The 14530-nt window shown below is 41.7% G+C and overlaps 2 protein-coding genes across 5 annotated transcripts in view; one reads left to right on the top strand and one right to left on the bottom strand.

The window, feature by feature from the left end:
- The window catches only part of MPHOSPH8 (M-phase phosphoprotein 8), a 29256-nt gene extending 20894 nt beyond the window's left edge, over positions 1 to 8362 (top strand). For both annotated transcript variants that reach the window (XM_075726003.1, XM_075725996.1), the window contains 4 exons: positions 1102 to 1256; positions 2610 to 2737; positions 3483 to 3566; positions 4469 to 8362. In XM_075726003.1, the coding sequence (XP_075582118.1) occupies positions 1102 to 1256; positions 2610 to 2737; positions 3483 to 3566; positions 4469 to 4510 (409 nt within the window). In that variant the 3' untranslated portion in view covers positions 4511 to 8362. The remainder of the gene's footprint in view (positions 1 to 1101; positions 1257 to 2609; positions 2738 to 3482; positions 3567 to 4468) is intronic.
- A 404-nt stretch (positions 8363 to 8766) lies between these two features.
- PSPC1 (paraspeckle component 1) overlaps positions 8767 to 14530 on the bottom strand; it is a 69666-nt gene continuing 63902 nt past the window's right edge. The window contains exons 7-8 of one of the 3 annotated variants that reach the window (XR_012831850.1): positions 10014 to 10193; positions 8767 to 9224 (exon numbers count right to left, since the gene is read on the bottom strand). Coding sequence is in view for 1 of the 3 variants with exons in the window: in XM_075726021.1 (XP_075582136.1) it covers positions 10152 to 10193 (42 nt within the window). In the remaining 2 variants the exon portion in view is untranslated. Of the gene's footprint in view, positions 10578 to 14530 lie in introns of all 3 variants that reach the window. The other 2 variants (XM_075726021.1, XR_012831851.1) reach the window with 2 other exon arrangements.

The raw sequence follows: 14530 nt of genomic DNA, 5'->3' as shown, positions 1-14530 counted from the left end.
ACCAGATGAAGCAAAAAGGAAAAGTAAAGAAGATCAGAGATGCGGAGTATTTATCCTATTCTGTGAGGATAGACCGAGGGAAGTGGTACACATCACCTTGGGACAGATTAAAAGGTCAAAATTTAAAATAAAATCAGAAAACAACAACAGCAGAAAACAACCCAAAGCCATAAGGCAGGTTCTACAGGCCATCCTGTTAAATGATTTAGTGATAGGTTTGAAATGGAGGAATATTTTTGCACAGGAAAAACTGAATTACGGATCTCATTGTTGCAGAAAGCTGTGGTCACAAATGCATGGGATTTTATAAGGGATTAAGGTAGATCTAAGGAGAGGTGCGATTTGGCTGCAGTCTCTACTTTTGGATGCCTCTAAATCAGATTGCTGGAAACTAGGACAGTGTACCAGAAAAAGACAACTGTTTAATTTCCCATATTTAATATGGCTTTGTCTAGCATCTGGAAACTAGGCTAGATGGGCTTCCAGGCTTGCTTTGGTATGGCAATTCTTGCGGTTTCTTTCCAGTCAAAGACTGAAGTTTCAGATTCTGCAGATGGTAACCTCAGCTAGCATGGAGGGCAAGTGTGCTCTGAATAACAGCTCAAAAAGCTGTAAAGGGGAGAGAGTCAGGACCTTTGCCTTGCAAAAGCGTTTAAAACCCATTTGTGTCAAAACAGCTTTTTGAAGAGGATTGCTTAGTAACCTGCTTGTAAAAGTGCCAACTGCTGTTGGTTGATGTGGTCTCTCTTTTGAAGGCTAGGCCATTCGCTTAAATTAACACCCCCCCAACCCAAAAACCAAACAAAACCCCCGAAATTGGCTATTTAACGGTAGTGTTGCTACTTTCTCACTGCATTTTAGTAGAGTTAATTGGGAACTGCATTATTCCAACAGTATTGCCAGTACAATTATACAGTGGCTTATTTATTTGCACATTGTACTTGCGGTCAGGTTGATAAATCAGCCACGCTGGGGAAGTGGTTGTCTGTTTCTGTTTAGCCACTAGGTACATACTGATGTTTCAGGGACATCTTTCTGAAGTCTGTCTGGTAAAGTGGTTTTACTATGTGAAGTCCAGGCCTCCCATGTTTGGTCTTTTAGGCTCTCAAGAGTAGCAGAAGATACCATCAGGGATTACTTTGAAGCTCGTCTTGCTTTGCTGGAGCCAGTCTTTCCAATCGCGTGTCATCGTCTCTGTGAAGGGCCAGACTTTTCTACGGATTTTAACTATAAACCCCCCCAAAATGTGCCAGAAGGTAGGGGGTTTTTTGGTGGTGGGGTTTTTGTTTGGGTTAAAAAGAAAAACCAAAGAGAACCATACATTAAGAAACTGCCTTGTAAGTATGTCTTAAAGTGTCTGCTATGCAAAATTATTTTTGTATGACATTATATTGCAGTACATTACATTAAGGATGCTCTGAGTATGGAGTATAGGGAGAGGAACAGTGTTTTGATGCATTGTGGGTGGGGTTTGTGTGTATCTTTTTTATTTTTTGAAGAGGGTTTTTTTTATTGCCACATGCACAGCTTCTTTCTTCTGTTCATGGGTTACCTTAGCTTTGTGAGGGTTACATTAGCTAAGTGACAGGTATTATAGGAAAGGAGTGGTTTACCTTAAGATTTTTCAAAAGTATTAATTCTAATCTAAGACCATACTTTGAAAATCTTGTAGTGGATCATCTTGTTTTGTAGACAGTACCTAATGCACTGGAGTCTTGGAGTATAGTCGCAGCACTGTCATGATACAAATGCAGTCTACAAACACTATAAAAAAGAAGCCAGCATCAATCAATTCTGTTTTGCCCACAGACCCTTTGAAAAAGCTGGGAATCAAATTCCCAGGATACTTGGGAATGTTTCTTTGTTCTTTCAGGAATCCAGATACTGATCTCTGGTGCTTGGCTCAGCCGAGTCATTTTTATTCACCTTTTGAGTATATCAGGGAAATATCCACTGATACTGATTCTTCTCAAAATAATACACTAATGTGAGAGCAATACTACTTAAACCAAGATTGAAAGTGGTTGTGTCTGCTTGATTTTCTGGTTGTTAGAGAGTTGTAATATAAGTCTTCTGGTTCTTGATTATAGGTATTCTCTGTAGAATTAAGAAACCTTACATAAGTTTATGTATTTAAATGAGGCTTTTGTGGGTATTGAAGGTTGTTGCTCATTGAATTTCAGTGCATTTCATAAAGATCTATAATTGGCGGGGTTCAGTTGTCCTTAGCAAGAGAATAGACAAGCCAAACCACATTAAATTCATAACTTTCTTTAGGTAAACCTAAAACCACAGAGGTGAACCGTACCGAGGATTGCCGTATCCATTTTGCTTTCCTTTTCAATACCCACATAGGACTTCTGCTGCTGCCAAAAGACCTTAACTTAGTGACCAAGTCAGTTGTGTTCTGTGCTGGGATCCACTGGCTTGGGAAATTGGATTTCTGCATGTTGCTTTGATACTCCATTGGTGTTTAATATAGACTATATAATATTTATATTTTTTCTATATATGTATTTGTACCTGTCTTCAAATATTCAGTGTATGCAGTTGTTCTAAATAATGGATCTCATTTCAAATTCATGTGACTGAATTGCCTTCCCTTTCAGGATCTGGAATTCTTCTCTTTGTTTTCCATGCAAATTTCTTTGGTAAAGAAGTCGTTGCTCGGCTCTGTGGACCATGCAGCGTACAAGCTGTGGTTTTAAACGACAAATTCCAGCTCCCTGTATTTTTGGTAAATCTTTTCATACAACTGATGGACTGTAAAACTGTTTTATAAAGTCTTTATGGAGCAGCCTGGGAAATCTTAGTGCCTTAATTTGGATTTTGAGTATTGTGATGAAGCATTTTTTTATCATGATAGGGTTTTGTTTTTTTTTTTTTAAAAAGAAACTTAATTCTTCTTTGTGTATGTAGAGAACTACAAACCTTGCATATACTAGACCCCATAAAAACTTATGCCTTAGAAAGCAGGGACATAGTGCTGGACAACCTGCTTCTAGGTGGCCCTGCTTGGGCACCAAATGGTGCCTGGTTGGACCAGCTGAGCTCCAGAGGTCCCTGCCAACCTCAACCCTGCTGTGATTCTGTGACTTCAGAACTGAGGGTTTGAGCAGGCAGGTGAGAATTCTGAATTTAAAGCTGTTTCACTTCTCAAATTCACCTAGCCTCTCAAATTTTTGACCCAAGTTAAGTTCTGAAATAAAAGTACTTTGCTGTGTTTTAACAACCTACTTCATATTTCTAATGATTAATTTCTAATTTTTTATTATATTTTTAAAACCTATTAAATGCATCACTGTCTATGCTTTTTCAAGTCCACTTGTTTTCTCTGTGGTTGCACCAAAGATTCTTTGCAGTATACACAACTTACTTTCAAAAAATGCATAGTTAAAACATCCTGTTCTATTAGTCCACTCGGATAGCACTTTCAGCCATATCCTGCCATTTAACGTTGTCCATTTTCTTTTTCCTTTTAGGATAGTCACTTTATTTATTCCTTCAGCCCTACTGCAGGCCTTAACAAGCTTTTTATACGGTTGGCAGAAGCTCCTACTGCCAAGGTACAAAATGCTCTCAAAATGAAATCCGTATTTTAATTTGTTTTGCAAGAACTCTTCCATATTGTATGTTGCAAATGTAAAACTAAGGACTTTCCACCGTCTCCTCATCCCAGTTCCCATGAGTTATAGTTCCATCCTGTGACGTTGCCGGAACTTAGGAACATTGCCAAGGGTGTTAGTGCTGTCATAATTAAATGTTTTTATGCTGCAGTCAGAATAATTCATGCACCAGGATAAAGTATCGGTTACAGCTAAACATTTTCCCCATCTATATTCGGAGTTTAATGGCTAACAGATACATGGAGTGTCAGTTATTTTTTGCATACAGATGCTTTTGCCTGTGTGTTTAGGAGAACTTGGAAGTATTTACTAGGATATGTGGTCTGCTTTTAAATAGTCTGTGTAGTCTGTTGTATTTTCCAGGTGGTTTGGGCAGTAGTGCAACTACATGTTGCAAGGTGAATAACAGATCTTGTTCTGGCAGCATTTCTTTTATCCTTGGAAGATGCACCAGTAAATTTTCTAGATCTTCAGATTTAAAACTTAGACTCTTAAATGTTTTATTGTGTTCTTTTTTTTTTTAAGGGAGAAAATTGAACTTGTATTCAGATGCACATGTATGTGTATGTCTAATTCAGATTTGGGGCTGATTTCTTTAAACACCACCTAATGCAGTAGTATTCTACTTGAGTCCTTTTACAAGCCATTCATACTTCAGTAGGGCCGCTATAAACTGATTTTATTAAACACAGATTGTAAATTCGTTTGGTGGGTTTTTTTGTTGTTCTCAGTCACTTGCAATTGCATGCCTTTTCTCATGCTTTTCTTATATTAGAGAAAGTGTTTAGCACAGTAGTTACACGTGAACAATCTTTATATGAAACCTTTGTTTGCTTTTACAGGTAAAGCTGCTAATAGGCGCATACCGAGTGCAGTTGCAGTGACCTCACAGCTGCGAGCGTGTTGAGCGGACTGACGTGTTTTTGGATATACTTCTGATTTCCTCTGTTTAGAGACTGACAAAGCAGTTTGGAACTTTTTGGCACCACAATCTTAAGACTAAGTTCCCATCTCGCTGTCACTTGTTGGCAGTCACATAGGAAAGTGTGTGTTGGAGAGCAGCTGAATACGCTGTGCTGATGGGACAGGGTTGTCAGCTTTTTTTTTTTCACTTTGTACAGATGTAGATGTAAGTATTTGTGCCAATACATATAATTCTGTTTTTCTTTAACTTGTGGAGTCCAGACTGCATATTTCAGCTTTTCCACAATGTGGAATGGTGCATATAAGAACTATTTAAGGTAACCATGTGAAATGTCTTTTTTAATAGAAAGATCTTTTCCATTTGTAAACTAAAATTTTTTACTTACTCTAACTGTAACGTTTCTATGTAAGATGCAGAACTGTCATATTCTTGGGGCCGTGGGCAGAAAGTACACTTTGAAGTCACTGCATTAGATTTAACTTTGAATCGCTGAGGTCTGTGTTCTGGTTTGAAACTTTTCCTGCTCCTGCCTCCTGATGAGAAAGCAGTTACGCTGAGAGTGATTCCCTTGGAACACACAGATAGGGCTGCAGGTATGAACAAAAACATCCGAATAGGCTCAATTCATAGAGGATCGCAGTCGCATCCCGAGTTAGATCAGTGTTGTTTTAAAACTACTTTGGTATTAGAGAAGCAAGTGACGGTTTTACAGACATCTTAACTTTTGAGTTCTTACTCAAGTGACATACGGGAAAACAAATGCAAGCTGAAAATAGCAAACCAGGAAACTTGTAACTACCTTAAATGTGCAGGCAATGTTTTTTTTTAAACAAGAGGATACATAGAGGGTTTCAGATGTTCTCAACCTGGCAGATGAGAACATGTATTGTCCTTTAATTCAGAAATTCAGTTCCTCAGTGCAAAGAGCTGCTATCTTTTTTTTTTTTAATTATTATTATTATTTTATTTAAATGACCCATTTTATCAGATGACAGCAGTTCTGTAATGGTCCTGTGCTATAAAATACAAATGTAATACTTCTGCATGAAGTATAGAATATTTTTCTTTGTAAATTAACCAACATCTTGAAAAGTTTTTAAAAAAAAAAAAAAATCCAGATTGTGCCTTTGCTGTTCTGGTTGCCACATGTAGTTTACATGCCACTATGTGCCTATATTATTAGCAAGACTATTGTGGATAAATTCTTAATGTATTGTGAGTGCTTACCATCAAAATGGTGCAGATGTATTAAGCATCCTTTTAAGAACTGTGACTTTTTAATATAAAGTTCAATTAACCAGTTTTTAATTTTTGGTTCTCAAAAGTTTAAAACTTTCATAATTAAGAGATGCCAAATGAGTAAGTAACAAACCACACTTTCAGTTTTGTGGAATGTCACATTAAGCTGTTTAAAACTAGAACAGCAACATGATGTACAAATGCTCATTTCTGTTTTGATTTAGAACAGTTGCTCATCTCTTTGCAAACAGTATTGATGAGATGGTGGCAGGTCTGGGTTTTGAACAGACTTGGTACCTCCACCTCTCCAAAATATGTTAGATACCTCATTTTACGAAGTGGGAACACCTGAAATGCATGAAAAGCACTGGCAGAGAATCAGGTATGTCACCACCAGCGCTTGAGCCTTTGTAGCTGCATTTTTTAGTCACTGTGCATAACCCTGGAAGCTGACTAAGGAAAGGGGGCATCTGTGGTTCGTGATGTTGGCATGAGAGTTTTCATGCCCATGGCTGCCCCTTCCTCAGTTACTCCTGCACTGCACACCTAACAGTGTAGTGCGTGCGCGAGCAGCTCTGTACAGCACCTGTCAGCAGTAAATGTTTGAGCTGTTCAAGGTGGGGACAAAAGGTTTATGAGCAGATGTCCATATAATATAGATGCTATTTAGAAACTGTTGTACAGTCTAACCTAAAAATGTCTAGTAATGCTCTGAGAGTTGACATAGCAAGTAGTTTGTCAAAGGCTGTTGATTTTGGGGATTGGTTTTGTTTGGGGTTGTTTGGTTGTTTTCCCCCCTTGAGGCATTTGGGAGAGAGAGAGAAGAGTTCTACAGGACATGGGAATAAAATTTGGGTTCATGATGCTTTTATTGAGGGATGGATTTTGCAGCCATCTTTTCTTTTAGTGGGTGATACAAATTCAGAATCCCTCCTGAAGATGCATAAAAGGCACATGAAAAGATGTTTGAAGCTGGTTTTTGTCTGATTTTATTACATGTTTTTTATCCAGTTGCTAAGAAAAAGGTTTTGGTGGACAAAAGATGAAGAGAAAGTAGCTACAATAAAAAGCAATGCTTTAGGCACTGTGGTGAAATACCTTTGAAGTACTTGCTCAGTTTCTTCTTGCTGCTATCTGTCAGCAAGACTAAGCAGCTGCAGTTACTATTAACTGCAATGGCAATAAATTGTTCTGAAGGCCTGGATTCATTATCTTTCGCTGCTACATCATGGGTACTTGTGTTCCTGGCTTCTTTCACAGATACTGAAGGTTGGTGGGTGATGCAGTTGGCTTTATCACTGGTCTTTAGTGCTTTTTGCACCTGTTTTTCGGAAATGAGGTGGGTTTTGATCAGTCTGGATGGAAGAAAGCTGTTTCAATAGATGGAAGAGACAGTGCAGAGTGCAGCTGCCATCTTAACCAGCTAGGATTGCTCAGAGTGCCCAAGAGCTGTCCTAAAATGTTCTGTCTGTCTGTACCTGCTATAATTCTGTTATCACCATTTGCCTTCCCCTACAGTACTGGGAAACAGCCAGTGTAAAATCTTTTCCCTTTAGGTCAGTCAGAGCAGTGGCAGTCCGGTAGCGTGGGAGCTGAGACAGCACTGCGATAGCAATGCGTCACAAAGGGTCTTCAGTTTTGCTGGAGTCTCCCTCTGTAACAGGGAGCTGTAACAGAGTCTTACCTTTTAAGAATGGGAGAGAACTATACAGGCCACATGTTTCTAAGCTACTGGTGCAGCATGTGTGTGCACTGCAAGCCCATCACTGAATCCTGACCCTTCCTCAGCTTTTCTGTGTCCCACATAAATGGGGAAAATATTTTTTCAGATTCGGAACCTGTCTTAAAATGTTTGACTGAAAGGCAAAGACAAGGGTTAGGAAAAAAATACTAAAAGACAGTACAGAGTACAAATTTGAGCAGGACTGAGGCAGCAGTAGAAATTAAGGTTAAAAAAAGGGTGTCTTAAAAAAATAAAATTTCAAGCACCTCAAGTATAGCAGCCAGGGGGGAGGGATCAGGGAGAAGATGGTTCTTTCTGAGTGCAAAGTCTCAGCTGCTGTGCAGGATTACTACAACTGAGTTTTCTGCAACGGACTTTTTTCAAGAATTTCTGTAACACTTCCTTATGCGATTGGAAATGTAGCTACTACATTTATAGTAGAGGGGTCAGACCTTAACATTGCCTGGCCCCTCTCAGGTGCATGCTGCTGTTAAAACAATGGTGGGCACAGCTCTGGCTTGTAAGACAACCAAAACCATGCATATGGGAACTGAAGACATGGTCACCATACCTAGGGAGACCACTGCCTGCTCCAAAACTGGACGAGGGTATTACCCATGCGGTGACATCTTGATCCTGCATCATAGACCCTCACTTTCAGCCAGGAAGTCTTGTTCCCTGGAGCTGTTACTTGTACAGACTTTCAATAGCCACAGGGAGAGAATATGAATTTGAGCAAGAAAAGCCCAGTTAGGCCTGTTAGAGCAGCTGCATGTCTCACACTGAATCATCCCTATTCTGGGGGAAAAGCTGCTATCCCTGCCACGAACAGTGACAGCCAGAGCCCCGGCCTGCGCTTACATGCCTGTTCATCATTTTTTTAAAAAAGGCTTTACCAAGCTGGTTGTGAGATCCTGTCTGGAAAGGGTTGCATGGGAGGTGGGTAAGCGTTTGAAATTTCCCTTGCTCACCTGGATCTGTCAGCTCTACTGTCTTAATATGCAGCAGTTCATACTTCCGTGAACAGTAGGATGAACATCCCTAACCACAAGTGACCATCAGGCCGCTGGCCTGGGTGCCCTGCATTCACCCTTCCTGAAACAGAAGGGTTACCAGGAGTGGTACCAGAGTGTGGGGAGACCAAGGAACTACAGCAAGACAGTGCTGACCTGTGCTATTTTTATTTATTAGAGGTATGATGCAACACTTGCATACACTGAAAATTATACATGAGTTACTCTTCCCCACTAAGATGAGCCTGGCTCCATTTTCTTTACCCCCTTCCATTACAGAGCTGAAGTAAAGACTTCCTACCCCCAGACCTCCCATTTTCCAGACTGAACATGGCTCCTACGCTCTAACCTCCTGATCATCTCGGTGGCCTCCACTGCACTTCTTCCCATATGCATCCTGTCTTCAGGAGCCCAGAACTGGTCACGGTGCCCCAGCAGCAGTCTGGGAAGCGCTGAACAGAGGAGAGGTTGCTTTCCTTGCCCCTGCTCAGCTGTGCTCTTCTAAGGGAGCCCAGGATGGGGCTGGACACCTTCATCATCACTTGTCCCTCAGGGCTCCCAGATCAGCCTCTGCTTTGCAACCAGTCTGTGCCCAGGCTGCACAACTGCATCAGGTTAATTCAGCACCCACTGTAGGACTTCACATTTGCCTTGTTTGGACTCAGTGAGGTTCCTGTCAGGCCCTGGATTCATGTTCACTGCCTTGTTGATTTCAGGAAATAGAAAACAAACATCCTGTTATTCATAGATTAATTTGAAACAGTTTTTATAATAGATACAGAAACCCTGAAAAAACCCTGGTGATATATTACAGTGCAATGTTAAAATCTCACTACATCAAAATTCATTTTTCACTATTCATTTCATTCATGGTTTTGTTTTTCATCTTTTTATTGGGCTACATTAAGAGAGCAGGCATTTTTATCATAACTTCCAACTCAAACTTAACTGCACAGACAGTGAAATCTTGCTGTAGCTTTAATCTCCCCATGGGTTAACATTTCCTTCCAGTCCCTTTCAGCTGTTGCTGGCTTATACAATTTTCTCTGATACTTCTGTGCTCTTTTAAACTTTGCTGCAACTTAAACACAATCCACGTTATTGGTTTTTTCTTTAAATATAAAACCCACCACTTCGCTATCTTTTATCACATATTTTAGTGCTTGAAAATATTTTCTTACTTGTTTCATTTAACTCTAAAGGTGCTTTTTAAGTCCAAACCGAATCATTTAACCAAGGAGCAGTCTTTACTCTGAGTCCTTTTCTGGCATCTACAAACTTTAATCCTTTTATCGACATCATTTCCCAGTATTAGTATTGGAGATCCAGAAAGAAAATCTGCTTCCGGTACAGTCTAGATAAAAGGAGTGAAGACCTCAGTTACGCATCAAAGTCAGCCAGCATCAGCTTTATGAAACGCTTGACTTTGCTTAACACTGGGTGTCAGCTTCTCTGCTGGAGGCTGAAGACGTCACAAAAGCTGGAACTTGGCTCCTCGTACAGGAGAAGGCATCTTGAACCTCGCAAGCAGACACGGTATTCAGGTTCTTCTGATCAGTGCCTTTTCCCATCCGGGGCGCTGGTGGGGGACACGCCACCTCCATGCTGGTCCCCTTCCCACCACTTCAAGCGGCCCTATTCCCGCAGGCCTTGCAGGGCAGACCTGTCTACAAGCAGAAAGAATACAGCTTAGGTGAGCGAACAATTCATCCCTCTCCCCTGCTCAGCTAGGTGCTACAGATTTAATTACTATTTTACTAGAAAACAGCATTATTCTTGTGCCCTGGAGCATAGAGAGCAATGAAGAAACAAAGAACACCTGTGAAGCACAAAAATAAGAGAGACTGATGACAGAGCACAAAGGAAACATTACATCACAAGAACCACAACCAGCGTTAAGTGCTCTAATGAGTGACAACGCGATTACATTCTCACCCCGATGGTCCTTGTAATTCCAACGTGAAGAGCAGCGCTTTGCACACAGTCACGGTATAGCATAAAGCCACCTGCAGCCCTGAGGGCGTATAGCCACCAGCAGTTTTCATTGAAACCTAACACAATGGAGAACGTTTTCAGGAAGTCGGTACGATTCGGGCTGAGGAGTTACAAGAGATACTTAAGTGATAACTTCCTTGAAAACGTACTTTTGTAGCTGGTACAGCAAACAAGACGACTCAAATAGCAGACTACAGAGCCATGCATTAGCAAATACAGCTGGATAAAGAGCTGGGAAATACTGAGGCTTTCCCACATAGCCCTTCCAAGAGGTTACCTGGAATTCTCTACCACTGTTCAGGAACCGCAGCAGCAGGCAGCCTGACAGAACATTTTGACCTCGCTACAAATTAAATGGGAGCCCAGTGCATTTTCTGGTAGAACTGTATGCAAATTTATTTCAGAGTTGAAGAAGGGAATGCAATGACACACCAAGGCCAGCTCTCATCTCTACAAAATACTGCTCAGCAACAAGCAAGGTGTAACTTTTTATGTGACTGATTTAGCTCACTCTCCCAGTCTTTTGCAGCTTTTTCACAGTTTGCTATTGCACGCTGTGCCTCAAACACAATGCAATCCACTCATTTTTATCTAATCTTCCCTCAATTTTTAACACAATTTAACTCAGCTTTTATTATTATTATTAGGCTTTATCAGCCAGGTTCACACTGGAACCCGAGGTGCACACACACAAACAATGGGGAAAGAGAAAGAAAGGATTTTATCACTCCACTGAGACAAGGAGTCATTATTTAGCCAGTCAAAGAAACACTTGTATCTCCAAGGAACCTTGGCCATCTGCTCTTCCCTTCACAGGAAGGAAACTGTAAGTTGAGGACAGAAAAATTCTGAGACGCCTGGGAAACCTGCCAAATGCCGAGGCTCCCGAATGGCTCTTCTGCACAGGGGCAGTCCAATACTTAAGGACAACAAGAAGGCTGAGTTCCCAACAGCTACATGGTCAAGACAAGATGTCAGCTGGATAGAAAAATCTCTTTTGAGTCAAACTTCACAAAAATTAATCAAGTGTTTTTTTCTGTTACTGGTACTTTTCTGATAAAGAGTTCTAACTGTGTTGTTTTTATATTTTGTGGGTAAATGCTTGTAGCTTGCGTATTTCCATAGCCTGCTGTATATTACACATTACTGTCTGATTATTTTTATATTAAGATTTTATTGTGATTTTACTACAACTAGAAAATAACAGGGAACTCCTTAGTAAAGGGCAAGGCGAAACCACGAAACGAGGCACATACCAGTTTTCCCACCTCCTCAGCGCCCGCCCCTTCAACATCTGACAGGTAACAGGTCCAGGATAGGGAGCACTTACACTGGACCCAAGTTAAGTGCGTTGGGCCTGATGGGAGGCAGCACGAGGGCGGAGGGAGCTGGCTGATGGCGCTGCAAAGGCTGCTCTTGGTCACCGAAAGGGCACGGCAGTTGGGAGAGGGGTGCGAGGACTAGAGGAAAGCAAATGTCACTCTGATCTTCAAGAAGGGCAGGAAGGAGGACCCAGGGAACTACAGGCCCTGGGAAGGTGATGGACCAACTACTCCTGGAAACCATTTCCAGACCAAGGAGGACAAGAAGGTAACTGAGAGTAGTCAGCATGGATTTACAAAGGGGTCACGTGCAAATCTTTAAGGATCCTAATCTGATAGCCTCTATGATGAGGTGACCAGTTCATTGGATATGGGGAGAGCAGCAGATATTGTCTACCTCAACTTCAGAAAGGCTTCTGACACTGCCACATCATTTTCACTGACAAGCAGATGAAGTAAGTGGACAACGAGGTGGACTGAAAACTGGCTGAACAGCCGAGCCCAGAAGGTTGTGATCAATGGCACGAAGTCCAGTTGGAGGCCAGTAAGTAGCAGAGTTCCCCAGGAATCAGTACTGGGGGCCAGTCCTTTTCAACATCTTCATTGATGACCTGGATGATGGGACAGAGCACCCTCAGCAAGTTTGCAGGGGGTACAAAGCTGAGAGGAGTGGCTGATATGCCAAAGGGTCATGCTGTCATCCAGAGGGACCTCAACAGGCGAGAGAAATGAGCCCACAGGATCTCGTGAAAATCAGCAGAGGGAAATGCCAAATCCTGCACTTGGGGAGGAGTAATCCCAGGCACCAGGACAGGCTGGAGGCCAACTGGCTGGAAAGCAATTTTGCAGGTGGACTCCAAAGTCCAGGAACCCCCACAAGCAAAGAATGTGACCTGACCACAAACAAGGCCAATGGCATCCTGCACTGCATTACAAAGAAAGTTGCCAGCAGATGAAGAGAGATGATCCTTCCCCTCTATTCAGCACTGGTGAGACATCTGGAGTGTTGTGTCCTGTGCTGGGCTCCCCAGTACAACAGTGAATGGAAGACGACTGAGGGACTGGAGCATCTATCATGTTATAAAAGGCTGAAAGAGCTGGGACTGTTCATCCTGGAGAAGTCGGGGTGAAATCTTACAAATATTTATAAACATCTAACAAGAGGGTATAAAGATGACAGAGACAAGAGTCTTCCCAGTGGTGCCCGGGGACAGGACCAGAGGCAATCGGCACAAACTGAAATGCGGGAGGTTCCCTCTGAACATCAGGAAACATTTTTACTGCAAGGGTGACCGAGCACTGGCGCAGGTTGCCCAGAGAGGTTGTGGAGTCTCCATTCCTTGGAGACCAAACCCAAATGGACACAGTCCTTGGCAACCTGCTCTACCTGACACTCAGCTTTGAGCAGGGGGTTGGATTATATGATCTCCACAGCACCCTTCCAACCTCAGATATTCTGGGATTCTGTGAAAAGCCTGCCCCAATTTCAGCTGCAGAGGTGAAATGGGAGTTAGCACTGCACGGCTCAGGGAAAAAAGTCATTTCCAGTGGCAATGGTAACTACCAGACTGTCTGACATACAGCACATTACTGGGGTGGCCTTAACACTAGGGAGGGGTGCAGGGCTCCAACTCTTCATCTGAAGCATGCACAGAGAAAATTTTTTCTTTGGAAAAATCCTTTACAAAGCAGTGCTACCTAAGTGAAAGATGCAACAAGGCATAGCAGGTAGAGTGTAAAAGGTAGAAAAAAAGGAGACAGAGCTTCTGTGGAGAGTCTAATAGGATTCTGCCTGTCTTGGGTAGAAATTTTGAACTATTTCATCTTGGAAATCAAAGACCACATGGGCAATTTTTCAGTATTAGTTATAACTCACAGTACAGTTTGAGATGTACTACTGCAGAAAGATTTCTTCTCTCATGTTGCCCTTTCCATGCTTTTTACAGAATGACAAAGGACCCCATCATGTTTATACTTCCCTTGCAACCCTCTGAAGTTTTACTGCTTACTTCCCACACTTAATTTACCAGCTGACTTGGAAATCAGTAAAAGGACCCCTCTAATTAGCAATAAATCATATAAACTACTACTACTATACAATCACGGAATGGTTTTGGTTGGAAGAGACCTTTGAAGATAATCTAGTCCAACCCCCCTGCCATGGGCAGGGACATCTTTCACATGTCATTAATAAATACCCCAATAGATCTTGTTCTATATGTATCTAGTTTTCTGTTTACTGTTAACACAACTATAGAGACAACTCTGAGTACGTTGACTAGGCCAAATGAACACAGAATAGAACTAACCCAAATTCCTCTTGCTTTATCAGTAGAACTGGCACATCTCAGTTAAATCCCATCAGTGTTTAAAATTATTTTTACTTTATAAAAGCAACTGATATTTTTTAATTTCAGAACTACCAGAACTACTGAACCAAGCTGCATAAATCTCTCTTTAAAGCCTTCCTATCTGTCAGTCCCACAGAGGTTCTTCCAACAGCCAGGGCAGATGACGCTACATACCTATGTGTACGCAACTGGAACTCTAACCCCAGGTTTTACAGAGTACACGGCCACAGCCTTCCAGGCCAAAGCCTGCTGGCTAATCCCGAGGACCGTTCAGAATCAGGAACTACAACGCTGATCGTACAAACTGGATTCTGAGTGCAATGCATCAGTAACATC

This window comes from Pelecanus crispus, chromosome 1, assembly GCF_030463565.1.
Source record: "Pelecanus crispus isolate bPelCri1 chromosome 1, bPelCri1.pri, whole genome shotgun sequence".
Classification (NCBI taxonomy): Eukaryota; Metazoa; Chordata; class Aves; order Pelecaniformes; family Pelecanidae; genus Pelecanus; species Pelecanus crispus.
The sequence above is the reverse complement of the archived record's forward strand: the minus strand, read 5'-3'. Positions and strand labels throughout refer to the sequence as shown.